At 46.1% G+C, this 22,622-nt stretch overlaps 1 protein-coding gene across 1 annotated transcript in view; it reads left to right on the top strand.

Moving 5' to 3' along the window:
• Positions 1 to 22,196, top strand: part of ANKRD6 (ankyrin repeat domain 6) — a 57,902-nt gene extending 35,706 nt beyond the window's left edge. The window contains exons 5-15 of the mRNA XM_052645786.1: positions 223 to 321; positions 2,166 to 2,264; positions 4,617 to 4,715; positions 5,102 to 5,179; positions 9,396 to 9,500; positions 10,809 to 10,943; positions 11,250 to 11,435; positions 12,383 to 12,535; positions 19,006 to 19,119; positions 19,992 to 20,118; positions 21,619 to 22,196. Of these exons, the coding sequence (XP_052501746.1) occupies positions 223 to 321; positions 2,166 to 2,264; positions 4,617 to 4,715; positions 5,102 to 5,179; positions 9,396 to 9,500; positions 10,809 to 10,943; positions 11,250 to 11,435; positions 12,383 to 12,535; positions 19,006 to 19,119; positions 19,992 to 20,118; positions 21,619 to 22,196 (1,773 nt within the window). The remainder of the gene's footprint in view (positions 1 to 222; positions 322 to 2,165; positions 2,265 to 4,616; positions 4,716 to 5,101; positions 5,180 to 9,395; positions 9,501 to 10,808; positions 10,944 to 11,249; positions 11,436 to 12,382; positions 12,536 to 19,005; positions 19,120 to 19,991; positions 20,119 to 21,618) is intronic.
• The last annotated feature ends 426 nt before the right edge of the window (positions 22,197 to 22,622 follow it).

Below are 22,622 nucleotides of genomic sequence, written 5' to 3'. Positions count from 1 at the left end.
GTTAGGGCTCGGAACCAAGGTTTTATGACCCATGTGACTCTTCTGCTGGTATGGATTCCCAATTACATGTTCTTGCCTCTGAAGCACCCCAGCTGGGTCCACCGAGCAAAAAGCAGAGAGCATAAACAGTGACTCTCCTGTAAGTCTTGGCCCCCTGCAAGCGTGCCCAGTCTGCAGGAGGTGTTGCTAACATGTGCCCCCCTCTGTTTGCCTCTCTCCCAGGCGGGGAACACGGCTCTGCACCTGGCCTGCCAGAACAGCCATGCCCAGAGCACCCGCGTCCTTCTGCTGGGTGGCTCCCGCGCCGACCTCAAAAATAACGTGGGTGAACAAAAATGGCATCTCTTGCACTCTCTTCCGTTGCCTCTAGTATGAAAGCATACTAGAGTATTCACGTGTAGAAAATGAAAATTTGTTAATAAAAGGGGTTTGGGGACTATCAAGAAAGTATTCATTTGTTGCTAATTCCTAAAGGATCCTTTTGCAGCAGTCCCCAATCTTTTTGGCTCAAGCGACGGGTTTCATGGAAGACAATTTTTTCACGGATGGGGGCAGGGTTGGGGGATTCAAATGCATTACGTTTATTGTGTACTTTAATGCCACTGCTGATCTGACAAGAGGTACCAGTCCGTGGCCCAGAGGTTGGGGACCTCTGCATTAGGGGAATGGGAAGAGGAATCAACACTTGGAAACACTGATTTTTCTCTCATGCTTGCCCCTTGCTCCTCAGCCTCTCAGTCTTATCATTTTGTACAGCAGGTGTCTAGCAAGCGGGTCTAAGAATGAGTAATTGTTTTCAGGAAGCCTCCGCCCACAGTGTTGCACTCTTAGTAAATACCGGCTGATGCTGTACTGGTGCGGCTGTCTGATTCTCCATGCCTAGCATCTACAAATCTGTCCCTGAGGCATCCTTGGGATGAGCTGATGATCAGTAGTTCTTGCAGGTTCTTGACTGGAAAGGTCCCACAGGCATCCGCCTTCCCTCTATGGACACTGCATTTCCTTCATGCAGCCCATGCCACGTGGCAAGAGAATCTGAGGCTTCTCTCAAAAATGACTTTGGCCCGGCCACTTCCCTGGTGGCCCAGTGGTTAGGACTCTGTGCTTCCACTGCAAGGGGCATGGATTTGATCCCTGGTTGGGGAACCAAGTCGTACAGGCTGTGCACAGTGGCCAAAAAATAAAAAGGACTTTTAGCTGGAGTTCCCTGACTCGGGGCAGGCTTATCTAAAGTGGTCCTGAGAATGCTCTGAACTTCAGCTTTGAGCTTGGTTCCTTCTTAGTCCAGAGGAGAAGGTTGTGCTGAGTGTCACCATCTCTAGACAGAAGTGAAGTGGTTCAGTCGTGTCTGACTCTTTGCAACTCCATGGACTATAGCCTACCAGGCTCCCCCGTCCATGGGCTTTTCCAGGCAAGAGCACCGGAGTGCGTTGCCATTGCCTTCTCCACTCTAGACAGGCAGAACTAGAGCTCAAATGAGAAGTCAGGGGAGCTCCGCAAAACGTCACGACATTGTCTCCAGTTCTCTTGTTTTCTCTCTGGGAACAGTTTGGCCTGGGACCACCAAGGAAGACCCTGCTCCTGAGTTTTTTGAATGTCCTTTTTTATGCCCAGTGATTGCTTCCTCATCAGCTCCCTAGACTTCATTGCTCCCCATGGGATCCTGGCGTACTGCTAAAATGGGATGCACTTGAATTTTTTAGAGCACATAATCTTAAAATCCAACAACTCATCCCACTTTATTAATCCATTCAGCCACGATGATCTGTGATGGGGAAAGTCTCATTTCCAAAGTGATGCTATCTATCTTAGGCAGTGTAATCCAGAGCCTTTGGGTTGTAGGAGAGGCAGGGGTCAGTGGAGTCTTAGTAAGTGCCTGCTAGGCAGAGCCTCTCTTAGTTTTGGCAAAGGTCTCTTGGGCAGCAGGCGTCCAGGACCTGAAACCGGAGACAGAATCTGCATGGTGGGAAAGAGAGCTGCAGACAGGAAAGGGCTGCAAGCCGTGGAGTGAGCACCTATGGTAAAGGAGATGCTTGTCATTCGGGCCATTGCCCTGTGAGGAATCTATGCTAGTCTGCTAGCTTTTAAATGGTAGTTTTCTTTTAATTTTCTGTTTTGTTCTATAACCGCTCAGACCGTGCTTAGAGTTTGATTTCTGTCCGCAGGCAGGCGACACCTGTTTGCACGTTGCCGCACGCTATAATCACTTGTCCATCATTAAGCTCCTCCTCAGTGCTTTCTGTTCTGTCCATGAAAAGAACCAGGTCAGTGCATGCGTCCTCCCCATGGTTCACAGGCAGGTGCGCTAGCGCCAGCGGGGACCGAGGTTGCTGGGAGGTGGTGTCTGTTCCCGCCGTGGGACTCGGCCAGTGCTGGCCTTCGAAGGAACCACAGATTTCCTGTGGCCCTGGTTTATCTGGCGTTCTGGAGAAAGCGTGCTCTGTCATTCCAGTACATATCACCACATTTGCGTAGTGAACATTTTTGGAAATCCTGGGGGTGGGTTTTATTGTTAGTGTGCTTTTAAAAAATGAAACCCACAAGGAAGCGTGTCTTGGTAAGTAAGCAAGGGCTTTCAGTGTCATGATCCCTGAGTTCTGTTCCTTGCACCGCCACCTTCACGTGAGCTAAGCTGGTAGAGTCTCTTGTTTCTGTAAAGTTTGGTGCATGGTCAGTATCTACACCGTGTAGTGGGGTTTTGAAATAAAGCTGTGGTTATTACAGTGTTCTGTGGAAATGTGATTTTTCAATAGTCATTTGGATTTTTAAAAGTTGTCTTGTTATTTATTGAAACCTATACCTAACTGATGCATTGTTTGGCTTTTCTGAGTTTGGGTGCATAAATGTGAAATTTAAAAAATTAGATCATGATTCAGATTTAAAATACCCTATAATGGTGATTACTGATCCTGGCTGCATATTGGGATCAAAAGGGAATTTAAATATACCATTCCTGAATCCCACCCCAATGTAAATGACCAGAACATCTGGGGCTGAGGTCCAGGAAACAGTATATTTTTTAAAAAGCTCCTGGTCTAAGTGTGGGCTTCCCTGGTGACTGTCAGTAAAGAATCTGCCTGCAGTGCAGGAGACTTCTTGCAATATAGGAGACCAGGGTTCAATCCCTGGGTCAGGAAGTTCCCCTGGAGAAGGAAATGGCAACCCACTCCAGTACTCTTGCCTGGGAAATCCCATGCCTGAGTGTGCAGACAGGATTGAGAACCACTGACCTAATAGCTAAAGGTCATTCTATAGTCTCCCCGTGGATTCTAGTTTGTCAGGTCACCCCAACACAGCCCTCACCAACTGGTGCTTCTCAACCTGGGAGGCACATTTCAATCACCTGGGGCCTTTGAAAAATCATCATGCCCTACCCATGCTCCAGACAAATTAAGTCAGTGTCTGGGTGGGACTCCGGCGGCAGTAGTTTATAAAGCTTCCCAGCTGATTTCAGTGAGCAGCGGAGACTGGAAACCACAGCTCCAGAATTTCCCCTAACATACAACTAGGTGACTCAGGAATGAAATGAACACTTTCCCTGTCTACTCACCAGGGAAGGAGGCCTGAGGACGGCTGGATTTTCATACTTGATCACCTGCCAGGAATGAATGAATGAGTGATTTCACTTCTGTATGCATCTAACTTATTTATGTCATCTGGTTTGGGAATTAAAACCAGCGTTTGCATTCGGAATTAGCCCACCAAGCTGCATCTGTTCATATCCTCCTTTGATTGTCTGAAATGTTTTTTGCAAAAAATAAATTATTGGCTAAATTTGGTAAGGAGTTGGAAACAGCTGGTGTTAAATGAACACTATCTTCAGTGACTCCACCCGAACAGAAAACTCCCTGGCCTGCAGGATGATCCCAGTGGCCCTTTCACATCCCTAAGGGTGGCTGCAGGGCTGGGCTATTACTCTGGGGCCTGTAGAAGTAGCTACCTTGGAAGCTCCCGCTCATTCTAGCTCAGAAACCAAGGGGTTCTCTGCCCATCCCCTGCCAGGGCAGACAGACAGGGTCCAGAGCTACCTTTTAAAGTAAAAATTTTTTAAAGTATGAGTTAAAAGAAATATTTAAAATAACATGGCTGAGGTCCTGCCTCTGTAAGGTCAGGGCCTACCGTTCCCAACATCCCAGGCCCAGCATTGCTTTGTGCCTCTGCACTTAATCCTGTCCTGTGATTTCTGGCATCCCACTCAGAAAGGAATGTGGTATTTGTGTGTAGTTCATTCAGTTCCCGAGATCTCTTTTAAAAAAGAACCACATTTAAACAACAAGATCCTACTCTATAGCACAGGGAACTATATTCAGTATCCTGTGATAAACCATAATAGAAAAGGACATAAAAATGTATATAACTGATTACATTGCTATATAGTAGAAATTAATACATTATAAATCAGTTATACTTCAATAAAATAATTTTAAAAATTATGAGTTAAATATTTTAAATAAATAATAAAACCCACATAACACTTTAGCCAAGGGCCACTTGTCAGTCTAAGGCAAATTTTAGTTTAACTTTGAAAAGCCACCACCAAGTCATGGAATAAAAAGCTGGAGGCTGAGGGCCATGATCCCATGGGGTTTAGCAGGCTTTCTTCTGATGGATTCCAGGCTGGAGACACGGCACTTCATATTGCCGCTGCCCTAAATCACAAGAAGGTGGTTAAAATCTTGCTGGAAGCTGGAGCAGATGGGACCATCGTCAACAATGTAAGTGGAGTTGCAGCTGCGGTTCCTAAAGCCGTACCCACCCCTTTCGGGGTCAGAGTGTGTTGTAGCCCCCTCACCTCCTGTGAACTCAGAGCACACAGCCTCGCTCAGCCTCGCTCTGGAAGAGCTGCCGCGTGCCGACCCCACGACCCCTGGGGCCCGAGGGGGTGGGCTCGAGGGGACCCCTGTTGTCAACAGCCCTGTGAGTTACAAACCCCGAGGGCCCATCTTCAGACAATTCAGTGAGCACGTCCTGACATGAAAAGGGTCAGGGGTGTCTAAGTAAACTGGCAAGTAGATGTTACCGGAAGTGACTGTCCTGGCTGGCCTGTGCGTGCCCCCGGCTGGAGTCCCGTACTCACTGGTTTTCCCTGTGCCTTCCTTAGGCAGGCCGGACTCCGCTGGAGACTGCCCGCTACCACAATAATCCGGAAGTTGCTCTCCTCCTCACTAAAGCGCCCCAGGTAGGATCTGCTGCATTTTCCCTTGTGTTGATTATGTGGGGGCTGCAGAGTTGTTGGGATTCCTTGGGTTGCGATCTACTGAAGCCAGATCAAACCGCCTTATGTAAGGGACTGGTGGGTTTCCTGAGCAGGTAGTGGGACATGTAGGAATCCACGCGAGCCTCTAGGAAACTGGAACCAGAGACTTCAGGCCCAGCAGGCTGTTCTTATACACGGCATCGTCTCCTCTCTGTGGCTGGATCATTGTCACAACCAGTTCCCTGGATCATAATTTCCCAGCCAGGGAAAAGTACCGGTTTAAAATGTAGGAGAGACTTCCCTGGCGTTCCAGCGGTTAAGACTGCTTCCAGTGCAGGGCACGTGGGTTTGATCCTTGGTAGGGAAACGAAGGTCCCATAGGGTGTGCAGTGCAGCCAAAAAATGAAAACAATAAAACATCATAGGATAAGGTCGGTCGTGATTGGGAGCTTGGGGCAGATGCCCAAAACAAGTGGGACAGAGGTGCTTTAGGGAGATGGTGGCATCTGTTTGACCACACGGTTACAAGAGGTATTTCTCAGAGAAAGGTGGGAATGGGCATCTGTCTGGGCAGCCGTATATGTCTACTAGAGGCAGTGGAGTACAGTACAGTTGTACTCCTTTTAATTAAATATTGCATGATGGTATATTGGCCATCATTCAATTTTAATAGATGACTGATATTTGAAGTTGAAATGATCTAAGTCAGAAATTTAATCATGATAATTTATAAGCTATTTATGATTCCAGCACCCTGAAATATCTTCGTTTATATTACCTTCCACAGATACATTATTTTTATATAGCTGTGCCTACTATGTATATCCTCGTTCGTATTCTCCCCTTTATCCTATCTATGATAGGAAACTGTTCTGCAGTCTTCACAAGTATTTATCATAATGGAAGCATAATATTCTTTTCTGGTTGCTGACCAGTATTAAACTATTTCCTTAATGTTAGACATTTTGGTTACTTCCCAGTTGGAGCTACTCTGTTCCTTTACAGCGAACAGTGATTGGTTTTCCACCTTATTCTGGCTAATGCTGCAAGAAGGCAAAGTCTTGGGGAGCCAAAGGGACAGCCTGGACCCCAGGTGTTGCCCAGGCCCAGCCAAGCTCGGTTTCTGGGTGGCGTTGATTCCATCTATGTGTTAAAAACATGCCTGATATAACTAGCAGTTTCTGAAAGTAGTTACGATTTTATCGCTTGCAGAATTGACCACCCTCTTGCCTGTGGAGTAAGTCCTTTTCAGTGGGCTCTGGAGATCCACAGAGCCCCTGAAAGGTGTGAGTCAGATGCTCCTTCAGAAAAAGGCTCCACCTTTGTCTAGCTGTTTGCAAACAAATTCTCAGCATAATCACCTCCAGAATCCTGATAGAAAAATGCTAGCCTCTCCTGGATCAAAAAGGACAGGCTGCTGTATAAGTGTCAGAATCCATCATAGTTACCTGGCATTTCAGAGTCTGGCAGTTTAATGGACAGCCAGCCCTGTACTCTGCCATACGAAGACCGTCAGGTCTTGTCGGGTGGAGGATCCCCCTGGCACAAAAGGACTGATGTGCCTTTAACCTGCCTGTCATTTTATCTTCTAGAGCCCAGGGATCTGGATTCCCAGGGATAAAGCTCACTTGTGAACTATTTTTCTGTGTGGGTTCTCCTTTAGCCTTTACCATTTAAAAAAATGGCTTGGGACGTCCCTGGTGATCCAGCGGCTAAGACCCTGTGCTGTCATTGCAGGGGGCCCGGGTTTGATCCCTGGTCAGGAAACTAGATCCCACATATCACAACTAAGACCCAGTGCAGCCAAATAAATAAATATTTTTTAAAAAAAGCTTAAGGGAGGGGGGTTCAGGATGGGGAACACATGTACACCCGTGGCTGATTCAAGTCAATGTATGGCAAAATGCATACAATATTGTAAAGTAAAATTAATTAATTAAAAAAAAATTTAAAAAGGCTTAAGCAAGATTTTCCACACCCAAACTGAATAGCAAATAGAATATTTTTTTAAAGTTTTTTCTTTTTTTTTACATAATTGTATGTACTAACCCTTATTTTTCAATGCACAGTAAAAGGTTTGTAATATGAATAAAATTGTATGCATAACTATTTTGTTGATCTGTAGTTACAGAAATGGCCTCAGTGTTTGTCTTAACTGAAATGAAAAATTCCCTTGTCCCAGTACCTTAGTTGATCATGGATTTTGATGGTTCACAGCAGTACTAAGAGGGTATTTCCTTCAGAGACTTTAAGATTAATATTCCCTGATTTCTGTGAGGTGGAGAAGACTGATGATCCGAGTGGATGGTATAGTTCTCTGAGAAAGGCTGTGAGCCATGCAGAGTTGTTACTGGCTAATAATGTGGTCAGTGGAGGGAATTTTTCTGATTATTTTGTGTTTGGTGAACTGAATGTTACTTCTCATTTTTGGTTGATGCTTTGGAAAGTGACTTCTAGGCTGATTCTGGAGCTTTGTCCTGTTCTAAGCGGGCACTAGTTGCTTCTTTTCATCTGACTCGACTTCCTACTGAGTCTAAATTTAGCTTAGGACACTGGTTCTCAGACCTTTTCTGTCTAAAGACCCTTTAACTTTTCTTCAATGTTATGGAGGCCCATAATGAACTTTATGTATGTGAGTTTGTGTCTATCAGTAGTTACCAACTGAAAATAACGTTGAGAAATAGTAAATACTTTATCATTTGAAATTAAATCCATTTTGTAATAACAAATAGCATCATTTTGCAAAAGAATACTTTTCAAAACAAAAATTGAGGAGTGTAGAATTTCTGAACATTTTTTGCACATCTTCTTATTGTCTTACTTAGATCAGAATTCTGCCATCTTTTATTTCTGCATGCCGTCTATTGTAATATCACTTACGTAGCTTCTGGCAAATACCGCAGTATACTCATGAGAGAATGAGCATGAAAAAGGCCAATGTTGTTGTAATATTATGTAAGTAATCTTAACCTCATGGACACAGGGGTCCTTGGACACTTTTAGACCTGCTGGCTTTCAGGGGATGAGAATATAATTTAAAAATTCTGTTCAGCTGCAGGCATGTATTTTCCATTTAGGTGGTACCCACTACCTGTTGAGGGTGTTTTTTTTTTTTTTCGGTCCTATAATGTGTCACTTGAATTTAATGAACACAAGAAGAAAGTCTGACCTTGAGATGAAAATCACCAGGCTGAATTTCAGAGAACACTTGTCTATCTATAAGACAATAAAATACTGTTTTATTGCAGAAAGAGTGTGACCGCAAAAGTGCTTCCGACTTCTGGACCTCCTCTGGTTTTTTAAAGGGAGTGAACCCTGGAACTAGGAGTAGGGAGTCTGGAGGAGAAGGGCGTGGGGCTGAGCCAGAGACTGAAGGTTTCCAGGAGCTCAAAGATCTGTGTTCTGTGTTCGCTTAGAAGCCTTTCTGCCGACTGAGCGACTCTGAGGCCCCCCCGCAGGTGGGAGACGCCTGACAGTGGCCGAGGGACCAGGTCTGCCTGCTACCTACGTTGCCTTGGTTAATTCCAGCAGCTCCCTGTTCTCATGTTACAGAAGCCAGAGCACAGAAAGGTCAAATAGCTTGCTGGAAGGTCTCCAGCTTGCTGCTCAGCTTCAGTCTGCAGGGCCCCACATGTACTTGCTTGTGTCCCATCCATGTCTCTGCACTCGAAGGGGCTGACCAAAGGCTTCTTCTGGGGGAAGAGACTCAGCCCCGTGGCTGGGACCATGGCTCACAGGTGCGTCTCAGTTATATTTGAATGAAAGTTCTATTTGAATATGACTTGGATACAATTCGGCCAAGAAGGAAGTCTGATGGGCTAGATCAGGCCCTGTATCCCAAGACAGACTGTGGCTGGCATAGGGCTGCCGCGTCGCACAGCTCCAGGGGACGCCGTTCCTGTCCTGGACTATGTGAGTGGTGCTCCCTGGAGCTGAGCAGCGCACAGCCTGCTCACACCTGCATGGCGGCCCTGGCCCAGCACCACGTGCCTGTTAGTGTTATTGTAGACCGTGAGCTCCTCAAGGTCAGGATGATGTACTTGCATCTCTGGGACCCTAAGTACCCAGCACAGGGTGTAGGGGACATAGCAGGTGGTCCAGAGGCACTTGTTTGATGTGGTCTCCCCGGCTCGGCTGGAGGCTCTTGTCAGGTCCGCGCACACCAGTAGTTTGTAACGATGCCTCTTGCCTCCTTCAGGTCTTGCGCTTCAGTCGTGGGCGAAGCCTGAGGAAAAAGAGAGAGAGGCTCAAGGAAGAGAGGAGAGCTCAGTCTGTGCCGAGAGATGAGGTGGCACAAAGCAAGGTGGGGGGCGGCCCTCCCGCCCGCCTGCGTGTGGGAAACTGTCTCCCTGCCTCCTCTGGGCCCGCCTCGGTCTCTCCTTCCTGCTGGGTCCTTCAGAGCTTGTCTTTCCTTCTGGCCTCTTGTCTTCCACTCTCCCAAGATTTCAGGCTGCGGGCTCGCATGCCACTGGTCTTTTCCAACACCCCGTGTATTTGTGAGCCCTGAGTATCTGTGGCCTCATCACTGCCACGTGGACAGCACGGCTTCTGACAGCACACCCTCCATCATGGAGAGCAGTGGTTTGCAAAATGTGATCCGCTTGTCACCTGGAACCTTGTTAGACATGCAAATTTGGGGGCCTCACCCCAGACCCACTGGATCAGAAACTCTGAGGTGGGGCCCAGCAATCTGTGGTTGAGCAAGCTCTCCAGGTGATTTCAATCTGGACTAAAATTGGAGGACCACTGGCATAGCTTGCTGTCTCTGTTTCCTCTTAGGGAATAAACCAAGGCAGTGCCAGCCCACATGGCTCCTCGTGCAAATTAGGAAAAGATGCCTCCTGGACAGATCAGCCCAGCACAGGGCACTTACAGTGAAAAGAGCCGGAGTTGGACTTCAGCTCCCTCTGCCTCACTCATGCCCTCAGCTTTGTGCCTTTGTGCAGTGAACAGCTTGCACAACTGTACTTGGCAGCTCTGGAATAAACCATGCCTTTCAGCTCCCCCAGAGGGAAGACGACTAGGATTTAGAGACAATTTGGGGGACATAAAATTTTATACCAAGTACTTGTTTTTCTGTCCATTTGAGAATCTTATCGATTTCCAGGGTTAAGGCATTGTAACTTTCATTACATTCCTGTGTATGAATTATACATGTTAACTTGTAAACGTTCTCAAAAGGACCAGAAATGGTGATTTTTTTTTCCCCTTCATTTCAAAGGGTTCTCATTCTCCTCTATGAATTGTGAGGGTCCAAGTTCTAAGAATGAGTGAGGTTGTCTTTTTGTTGAAATGTAAAAGATAAAAAAAACCTGTAATGCTGAAGTGTTTCATGTGTGCTAGCTTCCTGAAGTTCTAAAACACAGAATGAGACCCAAGATGATATCTAGTTTGGCACCTAATAAAAAGACAAATATTCAACTCCCCAGGAAAAGCACAGGTGTTCAGTTAGAATCACAAGCAGTGCTCCCAGTGTCTGAAATTTGTCATTTTTTAATGATTCCCAGGGGTCCTTTAAGTGGATGGAGTCTGGGAAATGTTATGCCATGATGGAATAAGGCTGAGGGGTCCAGTAGAGGAGGTGTCTGGGTCTTTTCTCCCCGCTCTGTAGGGAAGTGTCTCGGCAGGAGACACCCATAGCAGTGAACAGGCTGCACCCAGGAAAGAAGAGACCAGAGAAGATGTCCTGTCTGCCTCCCCGGAGCCCAGAGCAAAGGACAGCAGACAGAGAAAGTCAAGACCCAAGGTCAGGAGGCACGTGAGAGCCGCCGAGAGGGCTGGGAGGTGGGCTGGCGGAGGGCCCTGGAATAGCATCATGCCCAGCAGTTAAAAAGCCACTTCACTTGGCTTGCTTGCTGCTTTGGAGCTAGAGCACAGAAATTGGCCCTGGCCAGCTGCAGACACAAGGTTAGCGTGTGACAGCTCTCTCGGCACGTGGTCCCTAGAGTAGAACGCTGCCAGAGAGCATGGTGGGCCGGGTGGGAGCTGCCGGCTGGGAGTCAGGCTCGCAGATGTCGCGTGCTCACGGCGGCGGTCTCCTCCTCTCCCACAGGTGTCAGCGTTTTCTGACCCCACCCCTCCAGCAGACCAGCAGCCCGGACAGCAGAAGAACGTGCACGCTCACAATCACCCGAAAAAGAGGCCCCGGCATCGCTGCTCGCCCCCGCCCCCTCCGCATGAGTTCAGAGCATACCAGCTCTACACGCTGTACCGGGGCAAGGACGGCAAAGTGATGCAGGTACCTGCTGGGCCCTGTCAGGACAGGACCAAGGGCTGTAAGCAAAGAGTCTGTGTAACCCTGTTGCTGGAGGCTAATATCCTCTGTAGGCAGTGACTGCAGAAGGCAGGAGCTTTGATAATAAGCCAGCTGGCCCTCCCCACCTAAATAGTACAGTACCCTCCTGCTGCTTAGGCCTGGTGAGCCAAGGGATGTTACAAGGCTTTCTGCACTCACCTTGTTCAGTTGCTAAGTCATGTCTGACTCTGTGACCTGATGACTGCAGCACACCAGGCCTCCCTGTCCCTGACTGACTCTGGGAGCTTGCCCAAGTTCATGTCCATTGAATCGGTGATGCCATCCAACCATCTCATCCTCTGTTACACTCTTCTCCGTTGCCTTCAATCTTTCCCAGCATCAGGATCTTTTCTAATGAATCGACTCTTTGCATCAGGTGGCCAAAGTATTGGAGGTTCAGCTTCAGTGTCGGTCCTTCCAATGAGTATTCAGGGTTCATTTCCTTTAGGATTGACTGGTTTGATCTCCTTACAATCCAAGGGACTCTCAAGAGTTTTCTCCAGCACCATCCTTAGGTGACCAGATAATCTTGAGACCAGAGAAAGGATAAAAGCAGCTTGAAGGAGTTCCTTGGCAGTCTGGTGGGTAGGACTTGTTGCTTTCACTGCCAGGGGCCTGGGTTTGATCTCTTATCTGGGAACTAAGATCTTGCAAGCTGCATGGAGTGCACACACACACAAAAAGCCAACTGAGGACTGAGACTGTATGTTACCCTCTCTGAATCTTCTTAGCATTTACCAGCCCTATCGGCTTGGCTTGTTAGATAGTCCAGAGCTACCACAGGGGTGAGTCTCCTCCATCACATGTGTCCCCTAGGTGTACTGGCCAACACAGGATGGGTACCAAGGAATAAATGAGTTGAATTGATTCCTTTCTGGCTTTCCTCTTAGGCGCCAATAAATGGCTGTCGGTGTGAACCCCTGATCAGTAAGCTGGAGAATCAGCTGGAAGCAACTGTGGAGGAGATCAAAGCAGAGCTCGTGTCAGTTCAGGATAAGATGAACGTGAAGCTGGGGCACATGGAGAATAAGACCCAGCACCAAGTAAGTGGTCACAATTCTCCTCATGATGCAGTGTTCTGGCAGAAATGAAATCCGAGACCTCAGCACGCCTTTCTGTCCTGCAAACTCTACCCTGAGCATGCCGGGAAGGCTGTCAGAGAAGAGGCCTGTGATTTCTTTAAAGCCACTGTGATTTCTTTCTTTTTTTAAAAAAAATATTATTGAAGTATAGTTGCTTTACAATATTGTGTTGGTTTTTGCTGTAGAGCAAAGTGACTCAGCCATACATATACATATATCCCCTCTGTTTTGGATTTCCCTCCCATTTAGGTCACCACAGAGTAGAGTTCCCGGTGCTACACTCATTAGTTATCTGTTTTATACGTAGCAGTGTAGGTAGGCAGGCTTAGTTGCTCAGTTGTGTCCAATTCTTGTGACCCCATGGATTGTAGCACACTAGGCTCCTCTGTCCACGGCACTCTCTAGCAAGAATACTGGAGTGGGTTGCCATTTCCTTCTCCATACACAGTAGTGTATATATATGTAAATGCCCATCTCAATTCATCCCACCTCCTCTTCCTCCCTTGGTATCCATATGTTTGTTCTCTGTGTCTCTATTCGTGCCCTGCAAATAGGTTCATCTGTACTGTTTTTCTAGATTCCATATATATGCAGTAAAATAGAGAATATTTTTCTTATTCTGACTCATTTTGCATGACCGTCTCTAGGTCCATCCACATCTCTGCAAATGGCACAATTTCATTCTTCTTCATGGTTGAGTAATATTTCATTGTTTATGTGCACCACATCTTCTTTATCCATTTCTCTGCTCATGGACATTCAGGTTGCTTTAATGTCCTGGCTGTTGTAAACAGTGATGCAGTGAACATATCTGGGTGTTCTGGGGTGCTCATATCTTTTGGAATTATGGTTTTCTCCAGGTATATGCCCAGGAGTGGGATTGCTGAGTCATATGGGAGATCTCCGGGGAATTCTTCAAGATTGCCAGGAGAAATTTCAATAACCTCAGATATGCAGATGACACCACCCTTATAGCAGAAAGTGAAGAACTAAAAAGCCTCGTAATGAAAGTGAAAGAGGGGAGTGAAAAAGTTGGGTTAAAACTCAACATACAGAAAACTAAGATTATGGCATCTGGTCCCATCACTTCATGGGAAATAGATAGAGAAACAGTGGAAACAGTGACAGACTTTATTTTTGGGGGCTCCAAATCACTGCAGATGGTGACTTTAGCCATGAAATTAAAAGACGCTTGTTCCTTGGGAGAAAAGTTATGACCAACTTAGCATATTAAGAAGCACTTTGCCAACAAAGGTCTGTCTAGTAAAAGCTATGGTTTTTCTATTAGTCATGTATGAATGTGAGAGTTGGACTATAAAGAAAGCTGGGCACCAAAGAATTGATGCTTTTGAACTGTGGTGTTGGAGAAGACTCTTGAGAGTCCCTTGGACAGCAAGGAGATCCAACCAGTCCATCCTAAAGGAAATCAGTCCTGAATATTCACTGAAAGGGCTGATGCTGAAACTGAAACTCCAATACTTTGGCCACCTGATGCAAAGAACTGACTCATTAGGAAAGACCCTGATGCTGGGAAAGATTGAAGGCGGGAGGAAAAGGGGATGACAGAGGATGAGATGGTTGGATGGCATCACTGACTCAATAGACGTGAGTTTGAGTAAGCTCCATGAGTTGGCAATGGACAGGGAAGCCTGGCGTGCTGCTGTCCAGGGGGTTGCAAAGAGTCAGACATGACTGGGTGACTGAACTGATGATAGGTCTAGTTTTAGTTTTGTAAGGAACCTCTATGCTGTTCTCCATAGTGGATACTTCAGTTCACAGTCCCATCAGCAGTGTAGGAGGACTCCCTTTTCTCCACACCCTCTCCAGTGTTTATTGTTTGTAGACTTTTGATGTTAGCCATTCTGACTGATGTGAAGTGATAACTCATTGTAGTTTTGATTTGCATTTCTCTAATTTTTACTCGTGTTGACCATCATGTACCTCCTGGCCACCTGTGTGTCTTCTTTGCAGAAATGTCTGTTTAGGTCTTCTGCCCATTGTGATCACTTTATGTGATTTCTTGAAAGCCATTGACTTAAAAATTTTTAAGAGCATGTTTAAATTGCTTTCTATTATAAAATAATATATACCATTATGGAGCATTTTTAAAACATATGAAAACTAGGAAAGGAAAATAAATCACCTGTGAACCTACGATGATGAAAAAGCACTATTAATATTTGGGTTTATTTCCTCCAGTCCTTTTACGTCTGTGTGCTTTGACTCCCCTTTCCCATTTCACACTAAGGTAATATAATCATGTTTATCGTTTCTTATTTTTCCAACTTTATTTGAAAGTGGTCGTACATACAGAAAAGTTGAAATGATGGCTTATTGAATGTTTGTGCACCCTCCACCTAGGTTCAGCCAGGGGTTCCTGTGTCGCCACGTTTGCATTGTGTCTCTCGCACACACTTTTGGTTCTTCTGCTTAACCGTTTGCTGACCCATTACCTTCAAGTACTCCAGAATACATGGACTAAGAATGAGGATCTCGTCCTTCCTTACACAACACCGTCTGCACATCTGAGAAAAGTAGCACTAATTGTGTAATATGCAGTCCACATTCAGATTTTCTCAGTTCTCCTAAAATATGTGTGTTTTATGGCTGGTTTTTGTTTTTAATCCCAACCTAGGATCCAGTGAATACTTTGGCTTGTATACTGTATGTTAGGTCTCTGTCGTCTCTTTTCATCTAAAACAGCCCCTGGTTTCTTCTTGTGGCTCTTGTTTTTTCCCATAATAACTTTTTAACAGAGCCCATGCCATTTGTTTAATAGAACGTTTTATAGTCTGGATTTGTCTGACAGTTTCTTCATGGTTATTTTTAATTGTGTTCCTCTATCCCTGTATGTCTGTGAAGTGAAAGTTAGGTCTAGAGCAGTAATCCTCAAAGTGTTGTCCCCAGACTAGCAGCATCAGCATCATCTGGGGACTTGATGGGGAAAATATGCAAATTCTTGGGCCTCCTCCCAAATCTCCTGAATTTAACTGTAAATAAAACTCCAGGGGCAGAGTGTTAGCGACCTGTATTTTAACAGAATCTCCAGGTGATACTGGTAAAAACAAGTTTGAGAACCATTAGTCTAGATGCTTATTTAGGTTCAGGTTAAATATTTTTGGCAAGAATATTTCATAGTTAATTGTGTAAGCTTCAAATTACATCACATCAGAAGAGACATGTCAGGATGTCTCATTATTACTGACGCTAAGTTTGATTGCTTGGCTAAGCTGGTGACCACTGTCTCTCTCCACTGTAAAGGTATGTTTTCCCTTTGTAATTAATAGATATGTGATGGATATAGGTTTTTAAATATAAAAAAGCTTTTAAAAGCTTACAAAGTAACACATGTTCATTGGGGAAAACACCTCACATGCAGAACTATTATTGTAGTGACCCTGCCCAGAAATCCTCCCATTGCTATGTATTTTTGTGTAGGTTTTTTTCTTTTATAGATATAACCTTACTAATTTTCACTTTTAAACAGAAAATGGAACTGTACTGTGCTTTTTTTGCAGTTTACTTTTAAAGTTGGTAAAAAGAGCTGGAGTGTGTTTTTTAATGGTGGTAGACCTGTAAAGTTATAGTGTGCTTTTTAATAGTGATGTTCAGTTTCTATGCAAGGAAATATAATTTTATGTCCTGCTTTTTTCACTTAATTTTAATTTTTTCAATAGAATTTTATTTATTTTTGACTGTGCTGGGCCTTCGTGGCCGCTCGGGGTTTTCTCCAGTTGCAGCGAGCAGGGGCTTCTCTCTAGCTCAGCGCTCGGGCTTCTCATTGTCACGCCGTCTCTTGTCGTGGAGCACGGACTCTAGGGCGTTGGCTCAATGGTTACAGCTTGCAGGCCTAGTTGCTCCACAGCTTTTGCAATCCTCCTGGACCAGGGATCAAACCTGTGTCTCTTGCATTGGCAGGAGACTGAGCCACGAGGGAAGCCGTTTCGCTTAATTTTGTTTCTTGAGCACTTTCCCACATCCTTGGCTTCATAATATTCCAGCATATCAATACCACTTAATTTATTTAACCATACCTTTTGTTAGACACTAAAGTTGCTTATAATTTTTCACTCTACTAAATAAATGCTGTGAACATTTATGTACAGAAACTTGATTGCTTCTGAGGTTATATACTTAGAATTAGGATAATGGGATCCAAAGTTATGAATATGTTTAAGGCTCTTGGTAAGTGTTGGCAAGCTACTTAATTGAAAGGTTGTACCAATTTATATCCTACAAGCAGGATCTGAGTTTCTGTTTCAAATCTTTGCTATCACTGAATTTTTTTTTTAAGTTTTTGCCAAATTAAGGAGATTTGACTATAATTTGTATGTCCCTGTCTGTTGGTGCAACAGTATTTTTAAGGTTTGTGGGTTATTTGCATTTCATAAAAAGCCCATTTAAAAAATATCTGGGCCATAATAGATTAAACTGTTTTGTAAATAAAACCTCACTTTAGCTAGCCCAAGCACAGAGGGGAATGCGTTAGGTGAATGTTGAGATGTCTCATGGACCTGTTTGGTGCAAAGAAGGTGACAGACTGGGGTGTAGAACCTTAGTCCTAATTCTGGGTCTCAGGGGACTGACTCTAGTGCAGCATGGGTCAGGAGCACGTGCCTGGACCATCAACTATGCCCCAGGAAGACAGCTGTGTGTCAGCCTGGGTACTGTCCAGTCTAGGCAGGGGGTGGGAGGTGGGATAGCAGGCTGGTTCTAGGAAACAGGAGGAGAGCGGGTCCCAGGAGGCTGTGAGGGATGAGGAGCTCAAGCAGAAGGAGCTCACCGCATCTCCAGAGCTGCTGCTGCTCTTTTATTTACAAACATCTGAGCGTGGAACGTCAGTCAGTATGTCCCCAACAGGAGAGGCGCCTGCTGCCAAGCCCTCCGTGTCTGGCTCCCGCTCACCGTGGTTCCTGTCTCTTCTGTGGACCTTGTCGTGCAGTGGGAGTTTGTCTTGCTGGTTGTTAGAGCCCCACAGGCGGGGTCCTGCTTAGGGACTGGAGGAGCAGAGAAGGGCACATGATTGCAAGGTGACAGTCACTTGCTCTTCCTGAGAGAGTCAATTCCTAGGCAGGTTGATAAGTCTGAGGTCCCCGAGAAGGAGAAAGGGGCCTGGGGTTCTCGAGGAGGAGATAGGGGTCTGGAATTCTCAAAGAGGAGGAAAAGACAAACATCTTTTTTTTCCCTCTACATTCCTTAGTGTTAGTCACATAAAACGTTGTTTTTCTTTAAGCCTGGAACTGATGATTACACAACTCAGTTTCAGCTCTGTACCAGGGATTATATAACAACAATGTATCCTGCTTGTAGCCAGTTTTCTCCTTTCTGAAAACCTTCTGACTAATCCTGATATTTTAGAATGTATATTATGGGAATGGGTCTGGTAAGATCTTTTCTATTGTTAAATTCTAATCCTGTTATCCTAAAATGTAAATTGTGGGAGTGTGTCTGGTAAAATTTCCACAAACTTGAGATATTCTTTTGATTTATTGTAAATAACTCCCTTGCTAACACTAGCAAGGGGGCCACTCTCTGTTCTCCTTCTGATGTCTACTTCAGAAGCTTTCTCTGTCTCTTTTCATACTTTAATAAAACTCTGCTACACGAAAGCTCTTGAGTGATCAAGCCTGGTCCCTGGTCCTGGAGCTAAATCTTCTTCAGAAATCACGAATCTGACATTGTTCACCATAAGCTATCACTCCCTGAAGTGATCCCTTTGAACTCCGTCCACTCCCTTCTTCACAGGTGCTGTGACTACTTTCAGTGAAGGATCTGTTCACTGGGAATGCTGGAGGAAAGCTCTGACTATTCAGCTGCTTTCATTTCTTCTCGGGCAGCGATTAACATTTAAAAAGGGGAAGGGGGGTTAAAAAAACACTTTTAAAAGGCGAGTTGGACCTAGGGGAGTGGGATGGGAAGGGAGGCGGGAGGGGACATGGGTAAACCTTTGGGTGATCCATGCTGATGTTTGGTAGAAACCAACACAATATTGTAAAGCAATTATCCTTCAATTAAAAATAAATAAATTAAAAAAATTTTTTTTAGAAAGAGGAATTGGGGTAGCTCCATACTCCTTGAAACAGTTTTTCCTTGTAATAATCTTGGAAATAATTTTCAAAGGCCCACACAAATTTTCTTTTACCGACAAGGAATATATTGGCTCAAATTGTATATTTACTGTGTATTTATAGTCTCTGGACCCACTCAGGATTTTAAATGAGAAAAAGAAAACAGCATTGGCTTACACAGAAACATACTCAGGAATTCTGAAAACTTAAAGAGTTCCATGAGGGCCACACGAAAAGAATAGGGTGAGGAGTGGGATGTGCTTGCCTTCTGTCTGGCCCCTTACTCGTCTCAGGAGTGAAGACGTCAGGGCCCATCCTTAAATCATCTCAGTCACAATGTCCCCTTTGCCCGTTGAATCCTAGATGCGGGTTCTGGACAAGCTGATGGTGGAGCGGCTCTCAGCAGAGAGGACGGAGTGCCTGAACCGCCTGCAGCAGCACTCAGACTCGGAGAAGCACGAGGGAGAGAAGCGGCAGGTGAAAACCAGCATCTGTCTGTCCTGTCCACACTTCTCCCTGAGGCAAGGGACTCAGCCCTATCACCGAAAATCCCCAGATCCTCTAGAAGTGTTTACATGACAGAGCGTGTCATTTTTATAACCTGAAGGTAGGAAAGAGCCTGGAGTTTGAGTCCTGTTTGTGGCTGAATATGCTGGTAGGAGGCGGAGGCTGGGCAGTTTATAGAAGGTGCTGGGGAAAAGGCGGGCTCCGCCCAGGGTCAGTGCTGTGTACTGCGCTTCTGCTGGGCTGTGACTCTGTTGTTGCACAAAACTTGGTTCCTGCCCTCAGAATGTGTCGACCACCCAGGACGGCAGACACGAAGTGAGTTCCTGGGAGTATGAGAGTCCGTGCCCCTAAGCAGCCAGACATGCTCTAGGTGTCTGTGTGTGCTGTGTCCTCGGTCATGTCTGACTCTGCGACCCCATGGACTAGCCGGCCAAACTCCTCTATCCATGGGATTTTCCAGGCAAGAATCCTGGAGCGGGTTGCCTTTTCCTCCTCCAGGGGACCGTCCCAACCCAGGGATGGAGGCTGAGTCTCTGTGTCTCCTACATTGGCAGGCATATTCTTTACCACTATACCACTTGGGTGTTTGCTTTTATGATGCCTCTAAATCACTTAATGAAGATAATACTTAGCTATCGGCTTGGGTGCTAGGTGAATCCCAGGCTTTGGGGGGCCTACAGAGAAGGCTGTGTGGCCTGTGGGAGGCAGGTAGCTCACAACTTTGGGACTTCTCCAGATAATAGCATATCATAATTGAAAAGTCCATTCTTGAGGCTTTAGTTCATAAGCTGTGTATCAAAGTCTCCTGATGATTTGTGGACTAACTTGTGGGATTTTTTTAGATGTCCTTGGTGGATGAATTAAAAACCTGGTGCATGTTAAAGATTCAGAATCTGGAGCTGAAGCTTTCTGGAGAGTCTAGGGCCTCCAGGACTAAATCCACACCGTCCACTTGCGAGTCCTCCACAGGTAACCAGCATGCAGAGAGAGCCCCTCCGTCCAAAGATGACGAAACCCCCAGGTTGAGTTCTCTTCTTACATCTGAAGACAGCCTGTATGATAGGGCTGATTGAAACTCCAGATTGTAGCATGAACTCTGTAGGGGCCAGGACCATGCTGTTGCTATTTAATAATAAAGTACTCTTATTTAAGTGTTCAAAAATTTATTGAATGAAGGAATAAAAGAATCGCTGATCAGTGATGGCAGTGCAATACTGGTAGTGTGAGAGTGGACACCCAAAGATTAGGGTGAGGAGGGGACCTGTCTGTTTGGCAGGGCACTCGCCCTTGCACCTCTTTCCCTTTCTCGTCCTTGATCAGCCTTCCACCTTTGGCCAGCTCTGCGTGGGTGCTAAGTCGCTTTGGTCGTGTTTGACTCTTTGACCCTGTGAACTGTAGCCTGCCAGGCTTCTCTGTCCAGGGGATTCTCCAGGCAAGAATACTGGAGTGGGTTGCCGTGCCTTCCTCCAGGGGATCCTCCCGACCCATGTTGAACCCACATCTCTTTACATCTCCTGTACAGCCTCGTTAAACCACAGATCATGTATCAAAGCTGCCCTGGGTGCTAGATAAGAGATGCTTTTAGCAGAGCACCGTTCTGTTAGCTCAGGGGTTATACTCAGTGATGATCATTTGAGGACATGCACAGCCTTAGTAATTAGACCTTCATGGGGGATTTTGATGTGTTGTGTATTTCATATTACCATGGACCATTTCTGTATCTTTGTGCCTTAATGGTGGGGAAAACCCTCGGCAAGTTTCTCATGCTGGGACTAGTTACAGAACTTGTCATAGAGCTCTGGGTAGGGGGATTAGGACCACCTCTCCCAATTGGGTCAAGGAACTTGTAACTGGGGCTCTGGTGTGGAAAAGGCCCAGAAATTAGAGCATGGGGGTGCTTACTCTCATCAGTAAGTGCCCAGCTCTGCTTTAGGACATACAGTAAGATGTATCGTCCTGAACTATCAGGAAGTGGTACCCAGAGCCCTCTCATGTAGACTGTTGTTGTTGTTTAGTCACTTAGTTGCGTCCAACTCTGTGACCCTGTGGACTGTAGCCCACCAGGCTCCTCTGTCCACGGGATTTCCCAGACGAGAATACTGGAGTGGGTTGCCTTTTCCTTCTTCAGGGGATCTTCCTGACCCAAGATCGAACTGGTGTCTCCTGCATCGGCAGGCAGATTCTTTACCACTCAGCTACTTGGGAAGTCGTGTAGATTGAGACAGGCTGAAGGAAAGGCCAGCAACATTTTGGCTTAGATGCCATGAGTGGGTCTAACACAGTACCCGTGAAAGCCCTGACAAGCCAGCATCATAACCCAGGGAGAAGCGGAAGGAAAGGATGGGAGAAGCTGCACAGGCAGGTGGTGACGGAGAGGTTGGTGGCTTACAGGATTCCCAAGACTCTCAATGCCAGCCCAAGTGACTGAACACAGATTCACTCTGACTTTTGTTTTTCTTCCAAAACCAGGTGTGGATCAGTCAGTGGTGACTGCAGGCCCAGTAGCAGCCTCGGACAGTTCCCCCCAGGTGGTCAGGCCCAAGGAAAAGGCCCTCAGCTCCACCGCCACCCACAGACTCCAGCAGCAGGAGCTGTCTTCCTCGGACTGTATGGGCTCCCGACTGAGGAACGTCAAGGTCCAGACAGCTTCGCTCCCCTTGAAAGAGGCAGCCAGATGCGATCCACAGGCTGGGCCTTGTGTTGACAGAGGCACCCAGACCAAAAAGTCTGGGAAAAGTGGGCAGACGAGGCACCGAGGCCAGCAGCCAGCAGTCAGCACTGCCGGCGGGCAGCCACCGCCTCCAGCAGCAGGCGGCGAGCAGACTGCCCCTCACGTTCGAGACACCTCCCAAGCACTGGAGCTCACCCAGTATTTCTTTGAGGCTGTTTCCACCCAGATGGAAAAGTGGTATGAAAGAAAAATTGAAGAAGCACGAAGCCAAGCCAGTCAGAAAGCCCAGCAAGACAAGGCCACACTGGAGGAACACATTAAAAGTTTAGAGGAGGAACTTGCTAAACTAAGGACTAAGGTACAGAAGGAAAACTAGGGCCCATAGTGAAAGACAGGGGAGCCTGGTGCACTGCCGTCCACGGAGTTGCGAAGAGTCGGACACGATCGAGTGACTGAACAAATTAAAAACCAAATGGCCTGAGAAAGGATCCTTGAGGATTTCCTGTCCTGCAGCTGCAGAAGAGCGATGTCCAAGGTGTCGGTTATTGTGCACATAGCAGAACTTGCCTTTAAAAGAAAACAAAACACTAATTTCTAAAATGTGTCAGACACACGTTTCCTACGCCCTGAAGTTATGAAGACTTCGACAATTAGACTGAAACCAGGGGAAGCGTGCTTGGTTTCAGGTTTCATTATAGACTCGAAACCTCAGCCCAAGTTCATCTGAAGTTCAAAAGCTCAAATTAAAGAGCCATGCTAAGAAACTAAAGGATGTATTAGCCTAAACCCTAATATTCCCGAT

This window comes from Budorcas taxicolor, chromosome 9 (assembly GCF_023091745.1).
Source record: "Budorcas taxicolor isolate Tak-1 chromosome 9, Takin1.1, whole genome shotgun sequence".
Lineage (NCBI taxonomy): Eukaryota > Metazoa > Chordata > Mammalia > Artiodactyla > Bovidae > Budorcas > Budorcas taxicolor.
Note: the sequence above shows the minus strand (reverse complement) of the source record. Positions and strands in the feature narration are given on the sequence as shown.